The following is a 21237-nucleotide window of genomic DNA, read 5'->3' on the forward strand; positions in this document are numbered from 1 at the left end:
TATGTTACCTTTACTTGACTGAATGGTGGATTACAGGAGTATGAAACTGTCAGAAAGCACATCATAACGGGGCTACATCAGGTGACAGTTGAATACTCTTCACATCCAGGAAACGGTGTTGCACTCATTTGTGGCCACATCCTCCCTCTCTTTCTCTCTGTCTTCCCCCTCCTTTTCTTTCACTCTCACTCTCTCTACTTCCCTGCTATCTAGCTCTTTCACTTGCTCCCTCTCCTTTCCCCCTCTCTCTCTCCCTCTCTTTTCCCCTCTCTCTCCCTCTCTTTTCCCCTCTCTCTCTTCCTCTCTTTTCCCCTCTCTCTTCCTCTCCTTTTCCCCTCTCTCTCTTTCTCTCTTTTCCCCTCTCTCTCTTCCTCTCTTTTCCCCTCTCTCTCTTCCTCTCTTTTCCCCTCTCTCTCTTCCTCTCTTTTCCCCTCTCTCTCTTCCTCTCTTTTCCCCTCTCTCTCTTCCTCTCTTTTCCCCTCTCTCTCTTCCTCTCTTTTCCCCTCTCTCTCTTCCTCTCTTTTTCCCCTCTCTCTCTTCCTCTCTTTTCCCCTCTCTCTTCCTCTCTTTTCCCCCTCTCTCTCTTCCTCTTTTCCCCCCTCTCTCTTCCTCTCTTTTCCCCCTCTCTCTCTTCCTCTCTTTTCCCCTCTCTCTTCCTCTCTTTTCCCCTCTCTCTTCCTCTCTTTTCCCCCTCTCTCTTCCTCTCTTTTCCCCTCTCTCTTCCTCTCTTTTCCCCTCTCTCTTCCTCTCTTTTCCCCTCTCTCTTCCTCTCTTTTCCCCTCTCTCTTCCTCTCTTTTCCCCCTCTCTCTCTTCCTCTTTTCCCCTCTCTCTTCCTCTCTTTTCCCCTCTCTCTTCCTCTCTTTTCCCCCTCTCTCTCTTCCTCTTTTCCCCCTCTCTCTTCCTCTCTTTTCCCCTCTCTCTTCCTCTCTTTTCCCCCTCTCTCTCTTCCTCTTTTCCCCTCTCTCTCTTCCTCTCTTTTGCTCTCCCACTCTTTCTTTATTTTCCTGTCACAACATGAGGAAATGGGACAGTGATATGAAAAGATGGCATGTAAATTGTGCGAGGCTTCAGGTGCCCAAGCCGTCACACAAACAAACACGCACACTCTCCTCCTGGAGAGAGATTTGCATGGGTAGGCTTTGTGTGGGTGACTCACCTTTCTCTCTTTCTAAATACACACATGCTCACCCTTTCTCTCTCTCTCTCTCTCTCTCTCTCTCTCTTTTGCAAAAACCACAGACAAACACTGGCACATACACTCTCTCCCTCTCTCTCTTTAACCTCTCTCGATCTCTCTCTCTCTCTCTCTCTCTCTCTGTCTCTCTCTAAACTGTAGCCACAGCCACTTCCCCAGTGCTAACAGTTGGTCAGGCAGAGGGCAGGTGGGGTGGCTGAGTAAAGCCACAATACCAGATTAAATGAAAACAAAACAACGCCACAAAAAGAGAGTCGCTCACTCTGAGGATCATGTGACCGTCCTCGCCCAATGGGCTTGAGCCCTGGCTCTTTTTTCCTCGAGGGGAACAGTTGAAGCCGCCGCTGGGGTTTGGAGAGACCGACGTGGTCCAACCACTCGACCACAAACCAGAGCTGTGACCAGACAGGAGACGACTACAATCCAATCACCGCCGGAGAGAGGTGAGAGGAGGGAGAGAGAAAGAGCTAGAAACAGGTAAAGAAAGACAGTGAAAGAGAGAGAAGAGTAAGGAGGATAAGTGAGAAAGAGAAAGAGAGGAGGGAGAGAGAGAGAGAGAGAGGGAGAGATTGGCTAGGTTGGATTACAGCGTGTGACTCAGCCAGAGGTTAGTGATCCTCTGAAACCACAGGGAGAGACTACCTCACCACCTCTCATCCCAGGATCAGGCCACCTCTGGAGGGTAAGAGCCCTTAAACCGCAGCCTCCTCCACTCAGCGGACACTAGCCCTGGTCCTAGAGAACTACAGAGTGTATGTAATGCTTCTGTTCCAGTTCAGCACTAACACATCTGATTCAGCTGATCAACTACTCATCAAGACCTTGGATGGTTGAATCAGCTGTGTTATTGCTGGGCTGGAACAAATGTAGCTCTCTCTCAAGGAGTTGGTGCATACCACCACCATAACTCCTCAGGGATCCAGGGCTTTGGGGTCCCTGAGCTCTGTTCTTTACCCAGGAGGAGAGCACCTACCCTGCATCACCAACCCGGGGTGACCTGGGGGTCAGGAATGGGGAGTGTTTTGTGTTTTTGAGTTTGCTGTGCATTCATAAAGCAGTTTTCATCTCTACAAAACAGTTCCATCAAGATGTGGTCGGTAGTGTTGGGATGTTGTCTGTATTGATGTTGATCTGTATTGATGTTGTCTGTATTGATGTTGATCTGTGGGTGGGAGAACTTTAACTGACTCTCTCTGACCCTGTGGCCTGTGTGTGTTTGCATGTCAGGAATCAGTTTTGAAATCACCCCTCTCCCCCCCACACACCCAAATAAAGAAGAGGAAGGAGGAACGGACGAGAACATCGGAGCACTGGACATAGCAGAGGACCGTGTGTTCCAGAAGTGCGGTAGCGTTGCCATGGCATCAAACAGCATCTTTGAATCCATGTCATCCTACCAGCCATGCTTCATCAGGGGTGAGTGCAGACGTACAGTAGATGTGTGTATGGGTATTGTAGTTCTGGTTGCTATTTTTTATTTATTTTAATTTTAGCCCCTTTTTTCTCCTCAATTTCGTGGTATCCAATTGGTAGTTACAGTCTTGTCTCATCGCTGCAACTCCCGTACGGGCTCGGGAGAGGCGAAGGTCGAGAGCCATGCGTCTTCCGAAACACCACCCAACCAACCCGCACTGCTTCTTGACACAACGTATATCCAACCAGGAAGCCAGCCGCACCAATGTGTCGGAGGAAACACCGTACACCTGGCGACCTGGTCAGTGTACACTGGGCCCGGCCCGCCACAGGAGTCGCTAGTGCGCGATGAGACAAGGATATCCCTACCGGCCAAACCCTCCCTACTGGTTGCTATTTTACTGTAGTTTTTACATCATGTGGCTGGATCTGAAAACCACAGATCTGAGGGCTAGTAGGCTGTTTTATCTGGTGAGCCTATGAGCTGTAATACAACACACCCCTCAGACTATTGGAACGTCTCTACCACACAGCACTCTCTACTGTTGCAGCTGATCTCTGGGTAAGCTTGATGGGCACCAACTCTTTACCACAAAGAACCACATGAACCACTCCTGTACCGTGAACTATATTCGAGATGTGCGGTTTATGGTGTCGACTGTGTGTATCAGGGTTGGGGGGCTTTGTAATTGTGTTGAGTCAAAAAATATTGAAAAGTGAGGAGAAGAGAGAGGAGGGGAAGGGAGAGGGAGGAGAGAGGAGGGGAAGGGAGAGGGAGGAGAGAGGAGGGGAAGGGAGAGGGAGGAGAGAGGAGGGGAAGGGAGAGGGAGGAGAGAGGAGGGAGGAGAGAAGAAGCATTCCTTTCTGCTGTGTAAGTCAACACTCACCATCTCCAGACACTGCAGCTGTCCCACGTAGTGTGTGTGTGTGTGTGTGTGTGTGTGTGTGTGTGTGTGTGTGTGTGTGTGTGTGTGTGTGTGTGTGTGTGTGTGTGTGTGTGTGTGTGTGTGTGTGTGTGTGTGTGTGTGAGAGTGTGTGTGTGTGTGTGTGTGTGTGTGTGTGTGTGTGTGTGTGTGTGTGTGTGTGTGTGTGTGTGTGTGTGTGTGTGTGTGTGTGTGTGTGTGAGAGTGTGTGTGTGTGTGTGTGTGTGTGTGTGTGTGTGTGTGTGTGTGTGTGTGTGTGTGTGTGTGTGTGCATGCGATTGAGTGCGCATGTTCAGCTTTTTGGGCAAAAACTGATTTTAGAAACTTGCAGTTGTGACTTTCTTTTTTCCATTATCCTCATTCCTGTTTGGAGCTCACCTCACCTCGGCTCACTTATGTTTTCTCGTCAGAGCAGTTAGTGAACGAGAGTAGGGACAGTGGGTGACAAAGGACGAGGTGAGAGAAAAGGAGGTGACAAGCTCTTGCCTTATGGCCCAAAACATCTCTGTTAGCTGAGGAACAGTTAGCTCTGACATCAACATGGCGTCAAGGCAGGTAACTGAGTGAGCAGCCACTTTGTTGTAGTCTATTTCTGAGAAAGAGCTCGAGATGGGATCCTGAGTTTCCAGTCGCCTTTGTGTGTGTGTGTGTGTGTGTGTGTGTGTGTGTGTGTGTGTGTGTGTGTGTGTGTGTGTGTGTGTGTGTGTGTGTGTGTGTGTGTGTGTGTGTGTGTGCTAAGCTTCTCTGTGTAGAAGTTGTCAGTTAGCACAGGAAGTGTATCTGCAGGGCCCGATGCAGGTTCACACACAGGAACATGCCTAAATGTAATAACTTTCTCAGACAGAGATGTGAAAAGACGATGAAGCATCCAGTGGTTCCCACCAGTGTGTTGTGGTATTTGTTTTTATTTGTGTGTGTCTTTCTCTGTCTTTCTCTGTGTGTGTGTGTGTGTGTGTCCAACAAACTCTCAAAGTCTCACTGCAGAATTTCAAAGTGTTTTTGTTTCTCCTGCTGCTCTGTATCGTTCCATTTCTCCCAACGTCAAATATCGAAGTTAAGTGTTAGGTTTAGGCTCTCATTCTGAATGGTTAAGAGTTAAGGTTTGGGATAGGGTTCAAACTAAAAATACAAAAAGAGTGTCCACGACTTGAATGGAACACACAACAAAGAGTCATGGGATTGCGCCCATCCACCATCACCATCCTCCATCCCCATCCACAAGGCCCTGGCAAAACTTAATGAGAAAAGAGCTCACTGCTGCCCCTAGTGACCGGTTTTGAAGGAATTTCCCAAAGTCCTCCGGACATGGATAGACGTCCAATTTTGATGTCAATCTTGAGCGATCTCCCTGGTGTGTGTTTGTGTGTGTGTGTGTGCGTGCGTGTGTGCGTGTGTGCGTGTGTGTGCGTGTGTGAGTGTGTGTGTGTACCCACATGAAAAAAATACCGGTTATGGAAAATGTGCTCTTTTAGTATTTCTCCAGTAGGTTTCCTGAAGGAAAATGTCAAAGATAATAAAACAAAAACACCATAGTAAACACTACATTACACTACAAACTGCATAAACACTACATTACACTACAAACTGCATAACACTACATTACACTACAAACTGCATAAACACTACATTACACTACAAACTGCATAACACTACATACACTACAAACTACATTACACTACAAACTGCATAAACACTACATTACACTACAAACTGCATAAACACTACATTACACTACAAACTGCATAAACACTACATTACACTACAAACTGCATAAACACTACATTACACTACAAACTGCATAAACACTACATTACACTACAAACTGCATAAACACTACATTACACTACAAACTGCATAAACACTACATTACACTACAAACTGCATAAACACTACATTACACTACAAACTGCATAACACTACATTACACTACAAACTGCATAAACACTACATTACACTACAAACTGCATAAACACTACATTACACTACAAACTGCATAAACACTACATTACACTACAAACTGCATAAACACTACATTACACTACAAACTGCATAAACACTACATTACACTACAAACTGCATAAACACTACATTACACTACAAACTGCATAAACACTACATTACACTACAAACTGCATAAACACTACATTACACTACAAACTGCATAAACACTACATTACACTACAAACTGCATAAACACTACATTACACTACAAACTGCATAAACACTACATTACACTACAAACTGCATAAACACTACATTACACTACAAACTGCATAAACACTACATTACACTACAAACTGCATAAACACTACATTACACTACAAACTGCATAAACACTCCATTACACTACAAACTGCATAAACACTACATTACACTACAAACTGCATAAACACTACATGAATTACTATAGTATGTACTACAGTTTTCTTTTAATACAGTATTTAAACTATAGTTAACTGTAAATACTACAGTATACTACAGTAAATACTACAGTATACTACAGTAAATACTACGGTAAAGTCCGCAAAAACACTACAGTGAATTCTATAGTATTTGTTTGTGTGTGTGTGTGTGTGTGTGTGTGTGTGTGTGTGTGTGTGTGTGTGTGTGTGTGTGTGTGTGTGTGTGTGTGTGTGTGTGTGTGTGTGTGTAATCACTGTGGGGTCAGTTAGACTTCAGTCTAATCTCTCTCTTGTCTCAGTCTCACACCATCAAGGTTTTGTCCTGAAAGATCAAACGTGTTCTATGGAGACGGACAGATAAACTTCTCTCTCCAGACTTCACTAAAAGTCCCAACTTTCGGTTCCTACTCCGTTCCCTACTCACACAAACACCAAAACCTGGTACTTGATGTTCTTAACGTCGCTCCTCATTTCAGCCTGACCTTTGACCTTCCTCTCTCTCTCTCCTCCTCTTCTCCGCTCCATTCATTCTCACACCATAACTCAACTTGTTTTTCAGTTTTTATGTCACCCAACTTGGGACCAAATTTACGTTCTGCCTACTTCCACTTGCCTCGCCTCTCCATCCATTCCGTCTCTCTGTCCTCCCTCCTTTCCCACTTGTTCATGCACCATATTTCTCTATGTGGTCTGGATCAAACTCGTAGTTTTGAAGGTTGTTTTGCTGCTTTTCTGTCACCCAACGAGGGGCGATTTACGCCTCGCAACCCCTTGACCCTGGCTTCTCTCTGGGTCTCTCGGCCCGCGACCTGCCTGCCAGGCCCTGATACACACACACACTCACTCATACTCTCTCACACACCTCGGCGAGGGGTCTGTCCAGGCCTGATTGTGGTTATCAGGGGCCTCCAGGACCAGCAAGAGGAAACAGAGCGAGAGGAGAACTGGGGTCTGCGACATACTGATTCACGCATACAGGGGATGCTCTCACACACACCCACACACACACACGCACACGCACACAGTGCAGCACAGTACATTTCATGCTCTGTCTCAAGAGCATAGTGACACACCCAAGAATACACACACACCCATACATCTCTCTGTTATGGCAGGTGTGTGTATAGGGGCACATGGAGAGAGGGGTGGCAGAGAGGATATGGGTGATGGAGAGATGCAGGCCAAATATGCTGGGTTCTAAGAGAGATGTGTTTGAGGGGGAGGTGAGGGATGTAGGGGGGGTGGAAGAGATTGAACCTTGTCCCTTGAAAAGGGCAAACAGAGCCCCCCTTCCTTCTTGTGCTTATTTACTCATTATGTGTTTTAGCATGCGTGTGTGAAATCGTAGGTGTGAGGCCATGTACTTTGCATGTCTGTGTTTGTGTGTCTCTATTGAGTGTCCTGTCCCTGTGGCCCCCAATGGGTCTCTGTGTTTCTAGTAGAGTCCCTCTAAAGAACTGGTCCCTGTACAGCCCTGCTGGGTTACCACTTCCCCAGGCCTAGAGACCCAACCATGGCTCTATGTGTTTGGCCAGGCCGACCGAGGCAGAGCCCTCTGTTTTTCAATTCGAACAATCTGCCTGTGGAGTCATGGAAATGGAACCAAATACCCACCAATCAGGAATCGCTACACTTGTATTGATCCGATAGTTATGCAAACAGCTGCAGTAAAGGTATTGATAGAATGGTTCTCCACAGAGTCCGCCTGAGTCCTACAGTATCTATGGTCTTGGGACTGTGGCTGGAGGCAGGGTTATTGAGCAGTTCTGGACAAACAGACAGACAGAGAGACAGACCGTCCACTATCGAGCGTCAGTGTCCAGGCCAAGGTATTGACCGCTGCCTCTCTCGCTGGACAAGGGTACATTAAGACACCGGAGCAGAGATGAACGTGGTGCCCTTACCTCTGCTGTGCTGTCTGATGGAAGAGACTTAGGGACAGGCACCTGGTCAGATTGGTGTGTGTGTGTGTGTGTGTGTGTGTGTGTGTGTGTGTGTGTGTGTGTGTGTGTGTGTGTGTGTGTGTGTGTGTGTGTGTGTGTGTGTGTGTGTGTGTGTGTGTGTGTGTGTGTGTGTGTGTGTGTGTGTGCAGAGATGAACATGGAGCCATTACTAGTAGAAGCTATCCGATAGACACGGTCCTGTAGTAGACAGAAGAGAGGAAGAAATAGAGGGATTGAGTCCAGTGGTGGACAAAGTTCCCAACTGTCATAGTTTAGTAAAAGTAAAGATTCCTTAAATGACTCAAGTAAAAGTGAGTCACCCAGTAAAATACCACTTGAGTAAAAGTCTGAAAGTATTTAGTTTAAAATATACTTAAGTATCAAAAGTAAAAGGTAAAACTATGTCAAATGCCTTATATTAAGCAAACCAGAAGGCACAATTGTATATTTGTATTTTTATTGACGGATAGCCAGGGGCACACTTCAACACTCAGACATCATTTACAAACAAAGTATTTGTGTTTAGTGAGTCTGCCAGATCAGAGGCAGTAGGGATGACCAGGGATGTTCTCTGTTTAGTGAGTCCTCCAGATCAGAGGCAGTAGGGATGACCAGGGATGTTCTCTGTTTAGTGAGTCCTCCAGATCAGAGGCAGTAGGGATGACCAGGGATGTTCTCTGTTTAGTGAGTCCTCCAGATCAGAGGCAGTAGGGATGACCAGGGATGTTCTCTGTTTAGTGAGTCCTCCAGATCAGAGGCAGTAGGGATGACCAGGGATGTTCTCTTGATAAGTGTGTGAATTGGACAATTTTCCTGTCAAAATGTAACGAGTACTTTTGGGTGTCAGGGAAAATGTATGGAGTAAACAGTATATATACAGTGCCTTGCGAAAGTATTCGGCCCCCTTGAACTTTGCGACCTTTTGCCACATTTCAGGCTTCAAACATAAAGATATAAAACTGTATTTTTTTGTGAAGAATCAACAACAAGTGGGACACAATCATGAAGTGGAACGACATTTATTGGATATTTCAAACTTTTTTAACAAATCAAAAACTGAATAATTGGGCGTGCAAAATTATTCAGCCCCCTTAAGTTAATACTTTGTAGCGCCACCTTTTGCTGCGATTACAGCTGTAAGTCGCTTGGGGTATGTCTCTATCAGTTTTGCACATTGAGAGACTGAAATGTTTTCCCATTCCTCCTTGCAAAACAGCTCGAGCTCAGTGAGGTTGGATGGAGAGCATTTGTGAACAGCAGTTTTCAGTTCTTTCCACAGATTCTCGATTGGATTCAGGTCTGGACTTTGACTTGGCCATTCTAACACCTGGATATGTTTATTTTTGAACCATTCCATTGTAGATTTTGCTTTATGTTTTGGATCATTGTCTTGTTGGAAGACAAATCTCCGTCCCAGTCTCAGGTCTTTTGCAGACTCCATCAGGTTTTCTTCCAGAATGGTCCTGTATTTGGCTCCATCCATCTTCCCATCAATTTTAACCATCTTCCCTGTCCCTGCTGAAGAAAAGCAGGCCCAAACCATGAAGCTGCCACCACCATGTTTGACAGTGGGGATGGGGTGTTCAGGGTGATGAGCTGTGTTGCTTTTACGCCAAACATGACGTTTTGCATTGTTGCCAAAAAGTTCAATTTTGGTTTCATCTGACCAGAGCACCTTCTTCCACATGTTTGGTGTGTCTCCCAGGTGGCTTGTGGCAAACTTTAAACAACACTTTTTATTTTTTTCTTCCATAAAGGCCAGATTTGTGCAATATACGACTGATTGATGTCCTATGGACAGAGTCTCCCACCTCAGCTGTAGATCTCTGCAGTTCATCCAGTCTTCTCCTTGTATGAGCTGAAAGTTTAGAGGGACGGCCAGGTCTTGGTAGATTTGCAGTGGTCTGATACTCCTTCCATTTCAATATTATCGCTTGCACAGTGCTCCTTGGGATGTTTAAAGCTTGGGAAATCTTTTCGTATCCAAATCCGGCATTAAACTTCTTCACAACAGTATCTCGGACCTGCCTGGTGTGTTCCTTGTTCTTCGTGATGCTCTCTGCGCTTTTCACGGACCTCTGAGACTATCACAGTGCAGGTGCATTTATACGGAGACTTGATTACACACAGGTGGATTGTATTTATCATCATTAGTCATTTAGGTCAACATTGGATCATTCAGAGATCCTCACTGAACTTCTGGAGAGTTTGCTGCACTGAAAGTAAAGGGGGCTGAATAATTTTGCACGCCCAATTTTTCAGTTTTTGATTTGTTAAAAAAGTTTGAAATATCCAATAAATGTCGTTCCACTTCATGATTGTGTCCCACTTGTTGTTGATTCTTCACAAAAAAAATACAGTTTTATATCTTTATGTTTGAAGCCTGAAATGTGTCAAAAGGTCGCAAAGTTCAAGGGGGCCGAATACTTTCGCAAGGCACTGTATATTTAGGAATGTAGTGAAGGAAAAAGTAAAACATTTGTCAAAAATATAAATAGTAAAGTACAGATACCCCCCAAAACTACTTAAGTAGTACTTTAAAATATTTTTACTTAAGTACTTTACACAGAATAATTGAGTCTATGTGAAACAGAAGGATGGGGTCTATATTAAACAGAAGGCTTGAGTCTATATGAAACAGAGGGATTGAGTCTATATGAAACAGAGGGATTGAGTCTATATAAAACAGAATGTGTGAGTCTATATGAAACAGAGGGATTGAGTCTATATGAAACAGAGGGATTGAGTCTATATGAAACAGAGGGATTGAGTCTATGTGAAACTGAGGGATTGAGTCTATATGAAACAGAGGGATTGAGTCTATATGAAACAGAGGGATTGAGTCTATGTGAAACTGAGGGATTGAGTCTATATAAAACAGAGGGGTTCAGTCTATAAGAAACAGATGGGTTCAGTCTATATAAAACAGAGGGGTTGAGTCTATATAAAACAGGTATGAGTCTATATGAAACAGAGGAATTTAATCTATATAAAACAGGTATGAGTCTATATGAAACAGAGGAATTGAGTCTATATAAAACAGAGCACTTCTTACTGATGCCTTTGTCATAGAAAGCCAAGCAAAGGCAACAGTGGCAAGGATAAACTCTCTCTGCAGTTATTGCTGTTGAAAATAGTTGGGAGGTTGGTGCAAGTGTGGTGGGGGGGGGGGGTGGATTGTTTGTGTGTGTGTGTGTGTGTGTGTGTGTGTGTGTGTGTGTGTGTGTGTGTGTGTGTGTGTGTGTGTGTGTGTGTGTGTGTGTGTGTGTGTGTGTGTGTCTGTGTCTGTGTGTGTGTGTGTGTGTGTGTGTGAGGGGGCGGGGGGTTGTTTCCGTAACATTGTGAAACCACAGAGTGTGTTTGGTGGGGCTGATAAGTAGAGATGCAGTCAGACTTTACCCTCCTCCTCTCTCCCCCCTCCTCCTCTCTATCGCTCTCCTCCTCCTCCTCTCTATCTTCCTCCTCCTCTCTCTTCCTGTTGCCAGACATTCTGGTGTGAGGGGTGAAAAATAACGGTATCCGTCAGTCTGTCTGTACACTCACATTAACGCTCTCTGTTTTTCTCTCTCTCTCTCTCTCACACACACACACACACACACAAGCACACACACACACACAAGCACACTAAGGTCTTTATTCAATGCGTATCACGGAAGTTCTGCGTTACAGCGTGATAGAAATTTAAAGGAAATGTTCCAGCGTTAGCAGCGACAGCATTCATGGTAAACGCTGCATATGGTAAATTCCCTTCACATTTCTATTGGGCAGTCTGTAAGGCTTCAGCGATCCAGATTGAATAGAACCCTAACACTCTGTGGTGCTGTGGTAGTAAATGTCAGGTTCTGACCTAGTTCTTTTATTATGTCTTTGTTTTAGTATGGTCAGGGTGTGAGTTGGGTGGGTTGTCTATGTTCCTTTTTCTATGTTTTGGGATTTCTGTGTTTGGCCTGGTATGGTTCTCAATCAGAGGCAGCTGTTTATCGTTGTCCATGATTGAGAACCATATTTAGGTAGCCTGGTTTCACTTTTGAGTTGTGGGTGATTATTTTCCGTGTTAGTGTTTGTTACCACACGGGACCATGTCGTTTGTTTTACTTTGTTATTTTGTATTTTTGTAGTGTTCAGTTTGTCTTATTAAAATGGCCCCAACCACGCTGCAAATTGGTCCGACCTCTCTTACTCCTCATCAGAGGAAGACGACGAACGTTACAGTAAAGCTGTGGGTAATAGAGCCCTAACACTCTGTGGTGCTGTGGTAGTAAAGCTGTGGATAATAGAGCCCTAACACTCTGTGGTGCTGTGGTAGTAAAGTTGTAAGTAATAGAGTCCTAACACTCTGTGGTGCTGTGGTAGTAAAGCTGTAGGTAATAGAGTCCTAACACTCTGTGTTAGTAAAGCTGTAGGTAATAGAGCCCTAACACTCTGTGGTGCTGTGGTAGTAAAGCTGTAGGTAATAGAGTCCTAACACTCTGTGTTAGTAAAGCTGTAGGTAATAGAGCCCTAACACTCTGTGTTAGTAAAGCTGTAGGTAATAGAGTCCTAACACTCTGTGGTGCTGTGGTAGTAAAGCTGTAGGTAATAGAGTCCTAACACTCTGTGTTAGTAAAGCTGTAGGTAATAGAGCCCTAACACTCTGTGTTAGTAAAGCTGTGGGTAATAGAGCCCTAACACTCTGTGGTGCTGTGGTAGTAAAGCTGTGGGTAATAGAGCCCTAACACTCGATGGTGCTGTGGTAGTAAAGCTGTAGGTAATAGAGCCCTAACACTCTGTGGTGCTGTGGTAGTAAAGCTGTAGGTAATAGAGCCCTAACACTCTGTGGTAGTAAAGCTGTGGGTAATAGAGCCCTAACCCTCTGTGGTGCTGTGGTAGTAAAGCTGTGGGTAATAGAGCCCTAACACTTGGTGGTACTGTGGTAGTAAAGCTGTGGGGAATAGAGTCCTAACACTCTGTGGTGCTGTGGTAGTAAAGTTGTGGATAATAGAGCCCTAACACTCTGTGGTGCTGTGGTAGTAAAGTTGTGGATAATAGAGCCCTAACACTCTGTGGTGCTGTGGTAGTAACGCTGTAGGTAATAGAGTCCTAACACTCTGTGGTGCTGTGGTAGTAAAGCTGTGGGCAATAGAGACCTAACACTCTGTGGTAGTAAACCTGTAGGTAATAGAGCCCTAACACTCTGTGGTGCTGTGGTAGTAAAGTTGTAGGTAATAGAGTCCTAACACTCTGTGGTGCTGTGGTAGTAAAGTTGTAGGTAATAGAGTCCTAACACTCTGTGGTGCTGTGGTAGTAAAGCTGTGGATAATAGAGCCCTACCACTCTGTGGTGCTGTGGTAGTAAAGCTGTGGATAATAGAGCCCTACCACTCTGTGGTGCTGTGGTAGTAAAGCTGTGGATAATAGAGCCCTACCACTCTGTGGTGCTGTGGTAGTAAAGCTGTGGGTAAAGCAGTTATGTGTGTATCAGCAGTAGTAGACAGACTGTGGTGACATAAAGAGGTGACTGTGGCTAACCAGAATGGCTAACCCATATGCAAAACAGACGGCTCACTCTGTCTATCTTTCTATTCTCTCTCACACACTAACATAGTACACACACACACACACACAACAGAGCACTTTCACAGAGCTGTTTCCTGAGATGTCCTTTGATTGACAGGCCTTGGGGATACTTTCATCTAAGGCAACAGTTACATTACTGTGTGTGTGTGTATTACGTCCTTGTCTCCTAACGGCTCCTTACACACACAGATGCTCTGCATCCTTCCCCTTCACTGTCTCCTCTATCTGGTCACCATTACAGCAAGGACAGCAACACTATTCAATACAGGCACTAGGGCACTCAGAGAGAGGGTCGCCCAACAGACGGACATCACTTTGTGTGAGGAAGATAATGTACAGCACATTGAGTCATTGTAACCCATAGTGGGGCATTATGAGAACACACAAAACACTGCTTTACATGGGAAACATTTTCTAAGCTGCTAATTAAGAGATCTGGCCTCTCCCTCTTGCTTGCTCTCTCTATCTCTGTCTATCTCAGTATGTGTCTCACTCTTTCTTTCTTTCTGTCTGTCTCTATCTCTCTCTCTCTCTCTCTCTCTCTCTCTCTCACTCACTCTCTCTCTCTCTCTCCTGTCCCTGGAAATCTATTTGTCAGACAAATGACTCAGATGTAGATAAGTCACGTACACACACACATTCTCACACACATGCATACCGTGCATCTGTGCTTCGTCCTCTTCTGGATCATGGTTCATTGAGGACAAGTAACTCTGTGATAGGCCCAACAGCAAGACTCTAGCTCAGTGGGCTAACATGCTCATAAATCTAGCAGATGACCAAGCTTCTATACCCGGTCAGTCACATGTCAACCATATGCCATGTCTGATGTAACTATGTGTAAGTGAACGCGGCTCTGGGTTAGGGTTCGTATCTGGGCCAGCCACGGTGACTTGGTTTATATGTCTGTCTGACTGACGATGTCTGCTAGAGTAATTAGGTGTTGTGATTTAGCTCTTCGTGATTCTGCTACACACACACACACACACACACACACACACACACACACACACCAGACACCACACCACACACACACACCAACCACACACACACCACACCACACACACGCATCAGGGTAGTTTAGGTCCACTTGTTTCTGCGCTGTCATCTGCGCACCGGGCATACTCTGTGAGCTATGCTTAATCTCACACACACACTATGTTTAGTCCCAGCGCCGGACATACAAACACACCAATAAATGCATGCTGGGATACACAAGCATAGACATACTGGTAGACACATAGATAGACATACTAACTCACTGTCAGAGACTTGCAGACATGGACAAACACATACACACACTCTGACCTCAGTCGCCCTACTACCTGGCTACAGTAAAATCACAAGTACTTCCTCTATTCCATTTCTACTCCTTTTCTCCTCTCTGTCTCTCCCTGTCTATCTCTGTCTCTCTCTCTGTCTCTCCCTGTCTCTCTGTGTCTCTCTCTGTGTCTCTCTCTCTGTCTCTCTCTCTGTCTCTCTCTGTCTCTCTCTGTCTCTCTCTCTCTCTGTCTCTCTCTCTCTCTCTGTCTCTCTCTCTCTCTCCGTCTCTCTCTGTCTCTCTCTGTCTCTCTCTCTATCTGTCTCACACATGTACGCACACAGTCAAGCACGGACAGACACACACTTCCTCCTAGTCTTTTCTCTCTCCCTGGTGTTAATGTGTTAGTATGTCTGTGAGGGAACAGGCTAGTCTTTGTTACCCAGAACTAATGGGGATTTCCCATAGTAGTGTGTGTGCATGCGTGCGTGGGTGCATGTGTACCCCTAGGCCCTTCATGTAAATATGAAAGGGTTGTGTAGGTGTTGGCAATATGGCTAAACTTCCAACTAGCTCATCAGAGGGCAAAATGTAACCCGAAACATATATTAATACCTATCCAGTCCTTTCAGATCTAAGAGGAGTGCCTGGGGCTAGGGTCTAAGGGGTCAATTTGGAATGGGGCATTGGACTACTACTCGTTCTCAGCACTTGGCTATTTCCCCAGCTGTGAACTCTAGGCCCGGATGAAGCCTGGGAGTAGAGTAGAGTAGAGGCTGACTGCCCTAAGCCCCTCTCTCTCCCATGGCCCCTCCTGCGTCTGCCCCCCTCCCTCTCCCCTTGGGAGTCTGGGCCATGTGGTGAGCTGGCCCTACATCAGACGACCGGCCCAGGCGTTTGATCCCCCTCCTCCCTCCTCCCTCCATCCCCTCCCCTCCTCCTCCTCCGCTCCCTCGCTCCGCATCCGACGAACAGGAAGAGCAGCTCTAATAAAGTCCCTTCATTTCCTCTCCTCTTTTTCATCTCTCCATCCTCCTCCCTTTCTTCCTCCTCCCTCCGTCTGTTTAATCACTCTTGCCTTTTGTTTTGTCGTTTTTATATTATTCCCTCCTTGTCTTGTTTTCATCTCCTCCTCCTCCTCCGTTTCATTCACTCTGTTCTCCCTCTCTCTCCCTCGCTCTCCTTCCCCCTCTCTCTGGGGATTTCTCTCTGGCTTCGGGTTAGGTGTTAGTATGTGTTTGTGTTAGAATGTTTTTTAAGGGGAGCCAGTCCATTGGTTAGCCTTGCTACATTCTGTATGTCATGGCGAAGTGGTCCTGTATGTCTCCCCACAGCACCCGGTCACTCAGCCCCCTGGTGGGGTAACCCACTCAGCCCCTGGTGGGGTAACCCACTCAGCCCCTGTATGGCCACCACTGCAGTCAATACTAGGCCCAGTGTGGGTACTGCAGAACATATCAAATTTGAATGGTCACATGCTTCGTAAACAACAGGTGTAGACTAACAGTACAATGCTTACTTACCAACAATGCAGTATACAATTGTTTTTAAATGCAACACAAGGAATAAATACACAATGTGTAACAATAACATGGCTATATACACAGGGTACCAGTGCCGAGTTGAAGGGCAGGGGTACGATGTAATTGAGGTAGATATGTACATATAGGCAGGGGTACAGAGATCTTGCCTCCCATCATAGTGAGCTTCATCCATGAGAAACAGCTTTTTACTGGGGCTAGTGGCTACAACAGGATACTAGAGAATGTACCTTCCTGAACACTCGATGCCAAAGTTAGCCTCTGAAGTACAGCCAGAAGGAATGAGAATCATCTCTAATTGTGTCTCCATTCCTTCTATCTATTTAACTATTCATTTATTCCCCTCCTCTTTCTCGCTCCCTTCTTTTCGGTACACCTCCTCTCTGATGGTGATGGTCGGGGACGTGTTGGTGCATCCTAGCATGCGAAAAAACGCCACGACTTTCCCGTGATGCTTTGCTTCTCGGGCGACATCGCCACCTTCCATGCGAGAAACCGCGACAGGAAATGCCCATTTAGCTGTCGATAGAATGCCGGGGTGCCATGGGGTTCAGTCCATTGGCCCGACCACAGAGTCCCACAGAGTACCTCCCGTGTTCCTCGGTAATGGACCGACCGAGAACCACCACGGCCCAATGGGACCAGTCCACCGTGCCTGCCACCCCAGTCCCATTCCCAGTGTGGTTAACAAAGTAAGGACATACACACACTCACACACACTCCACCGAGTCCCCTTCCCAGTGTGGTTAACGAAGGAAGGACATACACGCACTCACACACACTCCACCGAGTCCCCTTCCCAGTGTGGTTAACGAAGGAACCATGCAAAGTGTGTGTGAGAGAACCCCTCCCATCCTTCGCTCCTGCACTCATCCATTTGTTCTATCCATCCAGTGACTCGACATTTATTTATCAATTCGTTGACGCTTCGCTCCGAGTGTGTCGTGGTGTGGCTAGAAAGAGAGGCCTTGGTTCCATTTACTGAACCAGCTCTTCTTCTTCATTTAGCAATGGGCCTTCATCCTCCTGGGGTACTGTTAAGACCGGAGGGGTGGGAGGTGAGGGTGGATCTTTCAGCTGATCTGCCTTCCTCCATCACTGTCTCTGTCATAAGGGATTTTGGCCGTGTGAGTCATTACTTGATTTTGATTTTGTGGCTGACTGATGACTGATGTATTGACCAGTGTCCTCTCTCTCCTCTGTCTCTTGCTGGGGGGGGGGAAAGGCCAGCCTGACCACCATTAAAATGTCCAGCTACCTTTATTTAACTTGGAAAGTCTGTTAAGAACAAATTCTTATTTACAATGACGGCCTAGGAACAGTGGGTTAACTGCCTTGTTCAGGGGCAGAATGACAGATCTTTACCATGTCAACTCTGGGATTAGATCCAGCAACCTTTCGGTTACTGACCCAACGCCCTAACAACTAGGCTACCTGCCTACGTGGGGCAACCTAATCACGTTTAACCCAGAACTAAAGTATTGCGTAATTGGTCAGCTGCTCGATTAAGTTCTAGGTCCATACTTGTTAAGAGAAGCGATGAAGAGATGCTAGAACGAGGAGCTCCACCATCTCTCTTTGCAAGTTATTGGGTGAATGTCTCCTCCCCTTCCAAAATTCGAAAGATGCTAACACCTGTGAAATCGTGATTTGTCCAAATAAACAGTGATGAAAAAACCCAAACACCGGAGCTACTGCTGACAGATTCTACGGTACCAGTTCTATTTACATTGGTCTGTCCACGAGAGATTAGGGGCAACCCTACCACTTGGCAACCCTACCACTTGGCAACCCTACCACTTGGCAACCCCATCAGTGAGGGTTGTGAGAATGGGCCTGCCATGCTGCCATATATATGAGTCCCTCTGACTCTGGATCCATCTCAATAGTATAGACATGAGTCCCTCTGACTCTGGATCCATCTCAATAGTATAGATATGAGTACCTCTGACTCTGGATCCATCTCAATAGTATAGATATGAGTACCTCTGACTCTGGATCCATCTCAATAGTATAGATATGAGTCCCTCTGACTCTGGATCCATCTCAATAGTATAGATATGAGTACCTCTGACTCTGGATCCATCTCAATAGTATAGATATGAGTACCTCTGACTCTGGATCCATCTCAATAGTATAGACATGAGTCTCAATAGTATAGATATGAGTCTCAATAGTATAGATATGAGTCCCTCTGACTCTGGATCCATCTCAATAGTATAGATATGAGTCCCTCTGACTCTGCATCCATCTCAATAGTATAGATATGAGTACCTCTGACTCCAGATCCATCTCAATAGTATAGATATGAGTCCCTCTGACTCTGGATCCATCTCAATAGTATAGACATGAGTCCCTCTGACTCTGCATCCATCTCAATAGTATAAATATGAGTCCCTCTGACTCTGCATCCATCTCAATAGTATAGATATGAGTCCTTCTGACTCTGGATCCATCTCAATAGTATAGACATGAGTCCTTCTGACTCTGGATCCATCTCAATAGTATAGATATGAGTCCCTCTGACTCTGCATCCATCTCAATAGTATAGATATGAGTCCCTCTGACTCCAGATCCATCTCAATAGTATAGATATGAGTCCTTCTGACTCTGGATCCATCTCAATAGTATAGATATGAGTCCCTCTGACTCTGCATCCATCTCAATAGTATAGATATGAGTCCCTCTGACTCTGCATCCATCTCAATAGTATAGATATGAGTCCCTCTGACTCTGCATCCATCTCAATAGTATAGATATGAGTCCCTCTGACTCTGGATCCATCTCAATAGTATAGATATGAGTCCCTCTGACTCTGGATCCATCTCAATAGTATAGACATGAGTCCCTCTGACTCTGGATCCATCTCAATAGTATAGATATGAGTCCCTCTGACTCTGCATCCATCTTAATAGTTTAAAGTGGCTTCTTCTCTTTGTCTCCTTTCCCTTTGTCTGCTCCGACCTTAAATACCTGTACAAGGGTTAACGTGTTGCTTTCACATTGCCAATGTTTTCAGATTAGTGCAGATTAAGGATGATAGTCCATTTTGGACTATCAAGGTACAGCCATCCGTCCCAATCTCTCTGTCTCTGTCTGTCTGTTGGCAAGCTTGTGACTCATTTCTAAAGAGACCATCTGTTAGTTCCAACCACCAGGACCCAGTCCCAACCACAGCAGTCTCAGTCCCAACCACAGCAGTCCCAGTCCCAACCACAGCAGACCCAGTCCCAACCACAGCAGTCCCAGTCCCAACCACCAGGACCCAGTCCCAACCACCAGGACACAGTCCCAACCACAGCAGTCCCAGTCCCAACCACAGCAGACCCAGTCCCAACCACAGCAGTCCCAGTCCCAACCACCAGGACACAGTCCCAACCACAGCAGTCCCAGTCCCAACCACAGCAGACCCAGTCCCAACCACAGCAGTCCCAGTCCCAACCACCAGGACCCAGTCCCAACCACCAGGACACAGTCCCAACCACAGCAGTCCCAGTCCCAACCACAGCAGACCCAGTCCCAACCACAGCAGTCCCAGTCCCAACCACCAGGACCCAGTCCCAACCACCAGGACACAGTCCCAACCACAGCAGTCCCAGTCCCAACCACCAGGACACAGTCCCAACCACAGCAGTCCCAACCACCAGGACACAGTCCCAACCACAGCAGTCCCAGTCCCAACCACCAGGACCCAGTCCCAACCACCAGGACACAGTCACAACCACAGCAGTCCCAGTCCCAACCACCAGGACACAGTCCCACCCACAGCAGTCCCAGTCCCAACCACCAGGACCCAGTCACAACCACAGCAGACACAGTCCCAACCACCAGGACACAGTCCCAACCACAGCAGACCCAGTCCCAACCACCAGGACCCAGTACCAACTCCAGCAGACCCAGTCCCAACCACAGCAGACCCAGTCCCAACCACAGCAGACGCAGTCCCAACCACAGCAGACCCAGTCCCAACTCCAGCAGACCCAGACCCAACCACAGCAGACCCAGTCCCAACCACCAGGACCCAGTCCCAACTCCAGCAGACCCAGTCCCAACCATCAGGACCCAGATTAGGCTGCAGGCTTACCTCAGACACTCACACTGATCACTGACCAACTGTCAGTTGGCTAAGGATGGACATGTTGTTTGAGTCAGTTTGAGTTTTTCTGTTGAGTCAGAGGGGCAACCTAATGTAAATCACTTCCAGGACTGTACAGTGGCTGCTTCTCCTCACTTCTGGACTCGTGCTCCTGGTTCTCGTTTCCTCTGGGATCTCCTCCTCCAATCCCTCTCTCATCCCTCTCTTCCTGCCCAGAGGCCAAGGCTCATCCCTCCATCAGGACACCATGCACCTTTACTGCCCATCCATCCTTTTATCCATCCATCCATCCTCTCCTCTTTCTATTGATCCTTCTATGCGTCCATACCATTGGATGGTAGATGAAAACCTTCCATAGTTTACAGATCAATATATCACATTTTATTCAGGAAGCACTTTAAAAAATAAGTAACCCGGGCCGAAATCACAAAAGAAGAAGCAGACTTGTTCAAAATGTGCTGAAATAAAGACATGAAAATAAACACACCACACATAGTCCCAGTCTCTTCTGTTGATCACATGGAATAGTGTCCTTTTTCACAGGTGATTAAACTAGTCAGTGTGTGTGTGTGTGTGTGTGTGTGTGTGTGTGTGTGTGTGTGTGTGTGTGTGTGTGTGTGTGTGTGTTTTCCTGCATCACTGCACCTGCTCATCCATTCAAACTGCACTAAACGCTGCCTGAGGCAGATCCCCGTAGCTCTCTCCCTCTCCCCTCTCCCTCCCTCCCTCCTTCCATCCCTCTCTCCCTGCTCAGTGCTCTATACAGCAAGGACAGAGGTGCTGAGATATAAGGTGTAGGTGAAAAGTGAAGTGTGGACAGCTGAACTGTGCATAGGATGTATACTATGACTGGAATAGGTGTCAACATTACAAGGTTACAAACGGGTGTCACAGTAACGTTTAGACA

General features: G+C 46.3%; 1 protein-coding gene across 3 annotated transcripts in view; it reads left to right on the forward strand.

Moving 5' to 3' along the window:
- Positions 1-1355: 1355 nt before the first annotated feature.
- The window catches only part of LOC116354020 (runt-related transcription factor 1-like), a 44321-nt gene continuing 24439 nt past the window's right edge, over positions 1356-21237 (forward strand). Inside the window, exons 1-2 of one of the 3 annotated variants that reach the window (XM_031792762.1) lie at positions 1356-1878; positions 2424-2612. In XM_031792762.1, the coding sequence (XP_031648622.1) occupies positions 2555-2612 (58 nt within the window). In that variant the 5' untranslated portion in view covers positions 1356-1878; positions 2424-2554. Of the gene's footprint in view, positions 1879-2423; positions 2613-11435; positions 11616-21237 lie in introns of those variants that run through there. The other 2 variants (XM_031792765.1, XM_031792764.1) reach the window with 2 other exon arrangements.

This window comes from Oncorhynchus kisutch, linkage group LG16, assembly GCF_002021735.2.
Source record: "Oncorhynchus kisutch isolate 150728-3 linkage group LG16, Okis_V2, whole genome shotgun sequence".
Lineage (NCBI taxonomy): Eukaryota > Metazoa > Chordata > Actinopteri > Salmoniformes > Salmonidae > Oncorhynchus > Oncorhynchus kisutch.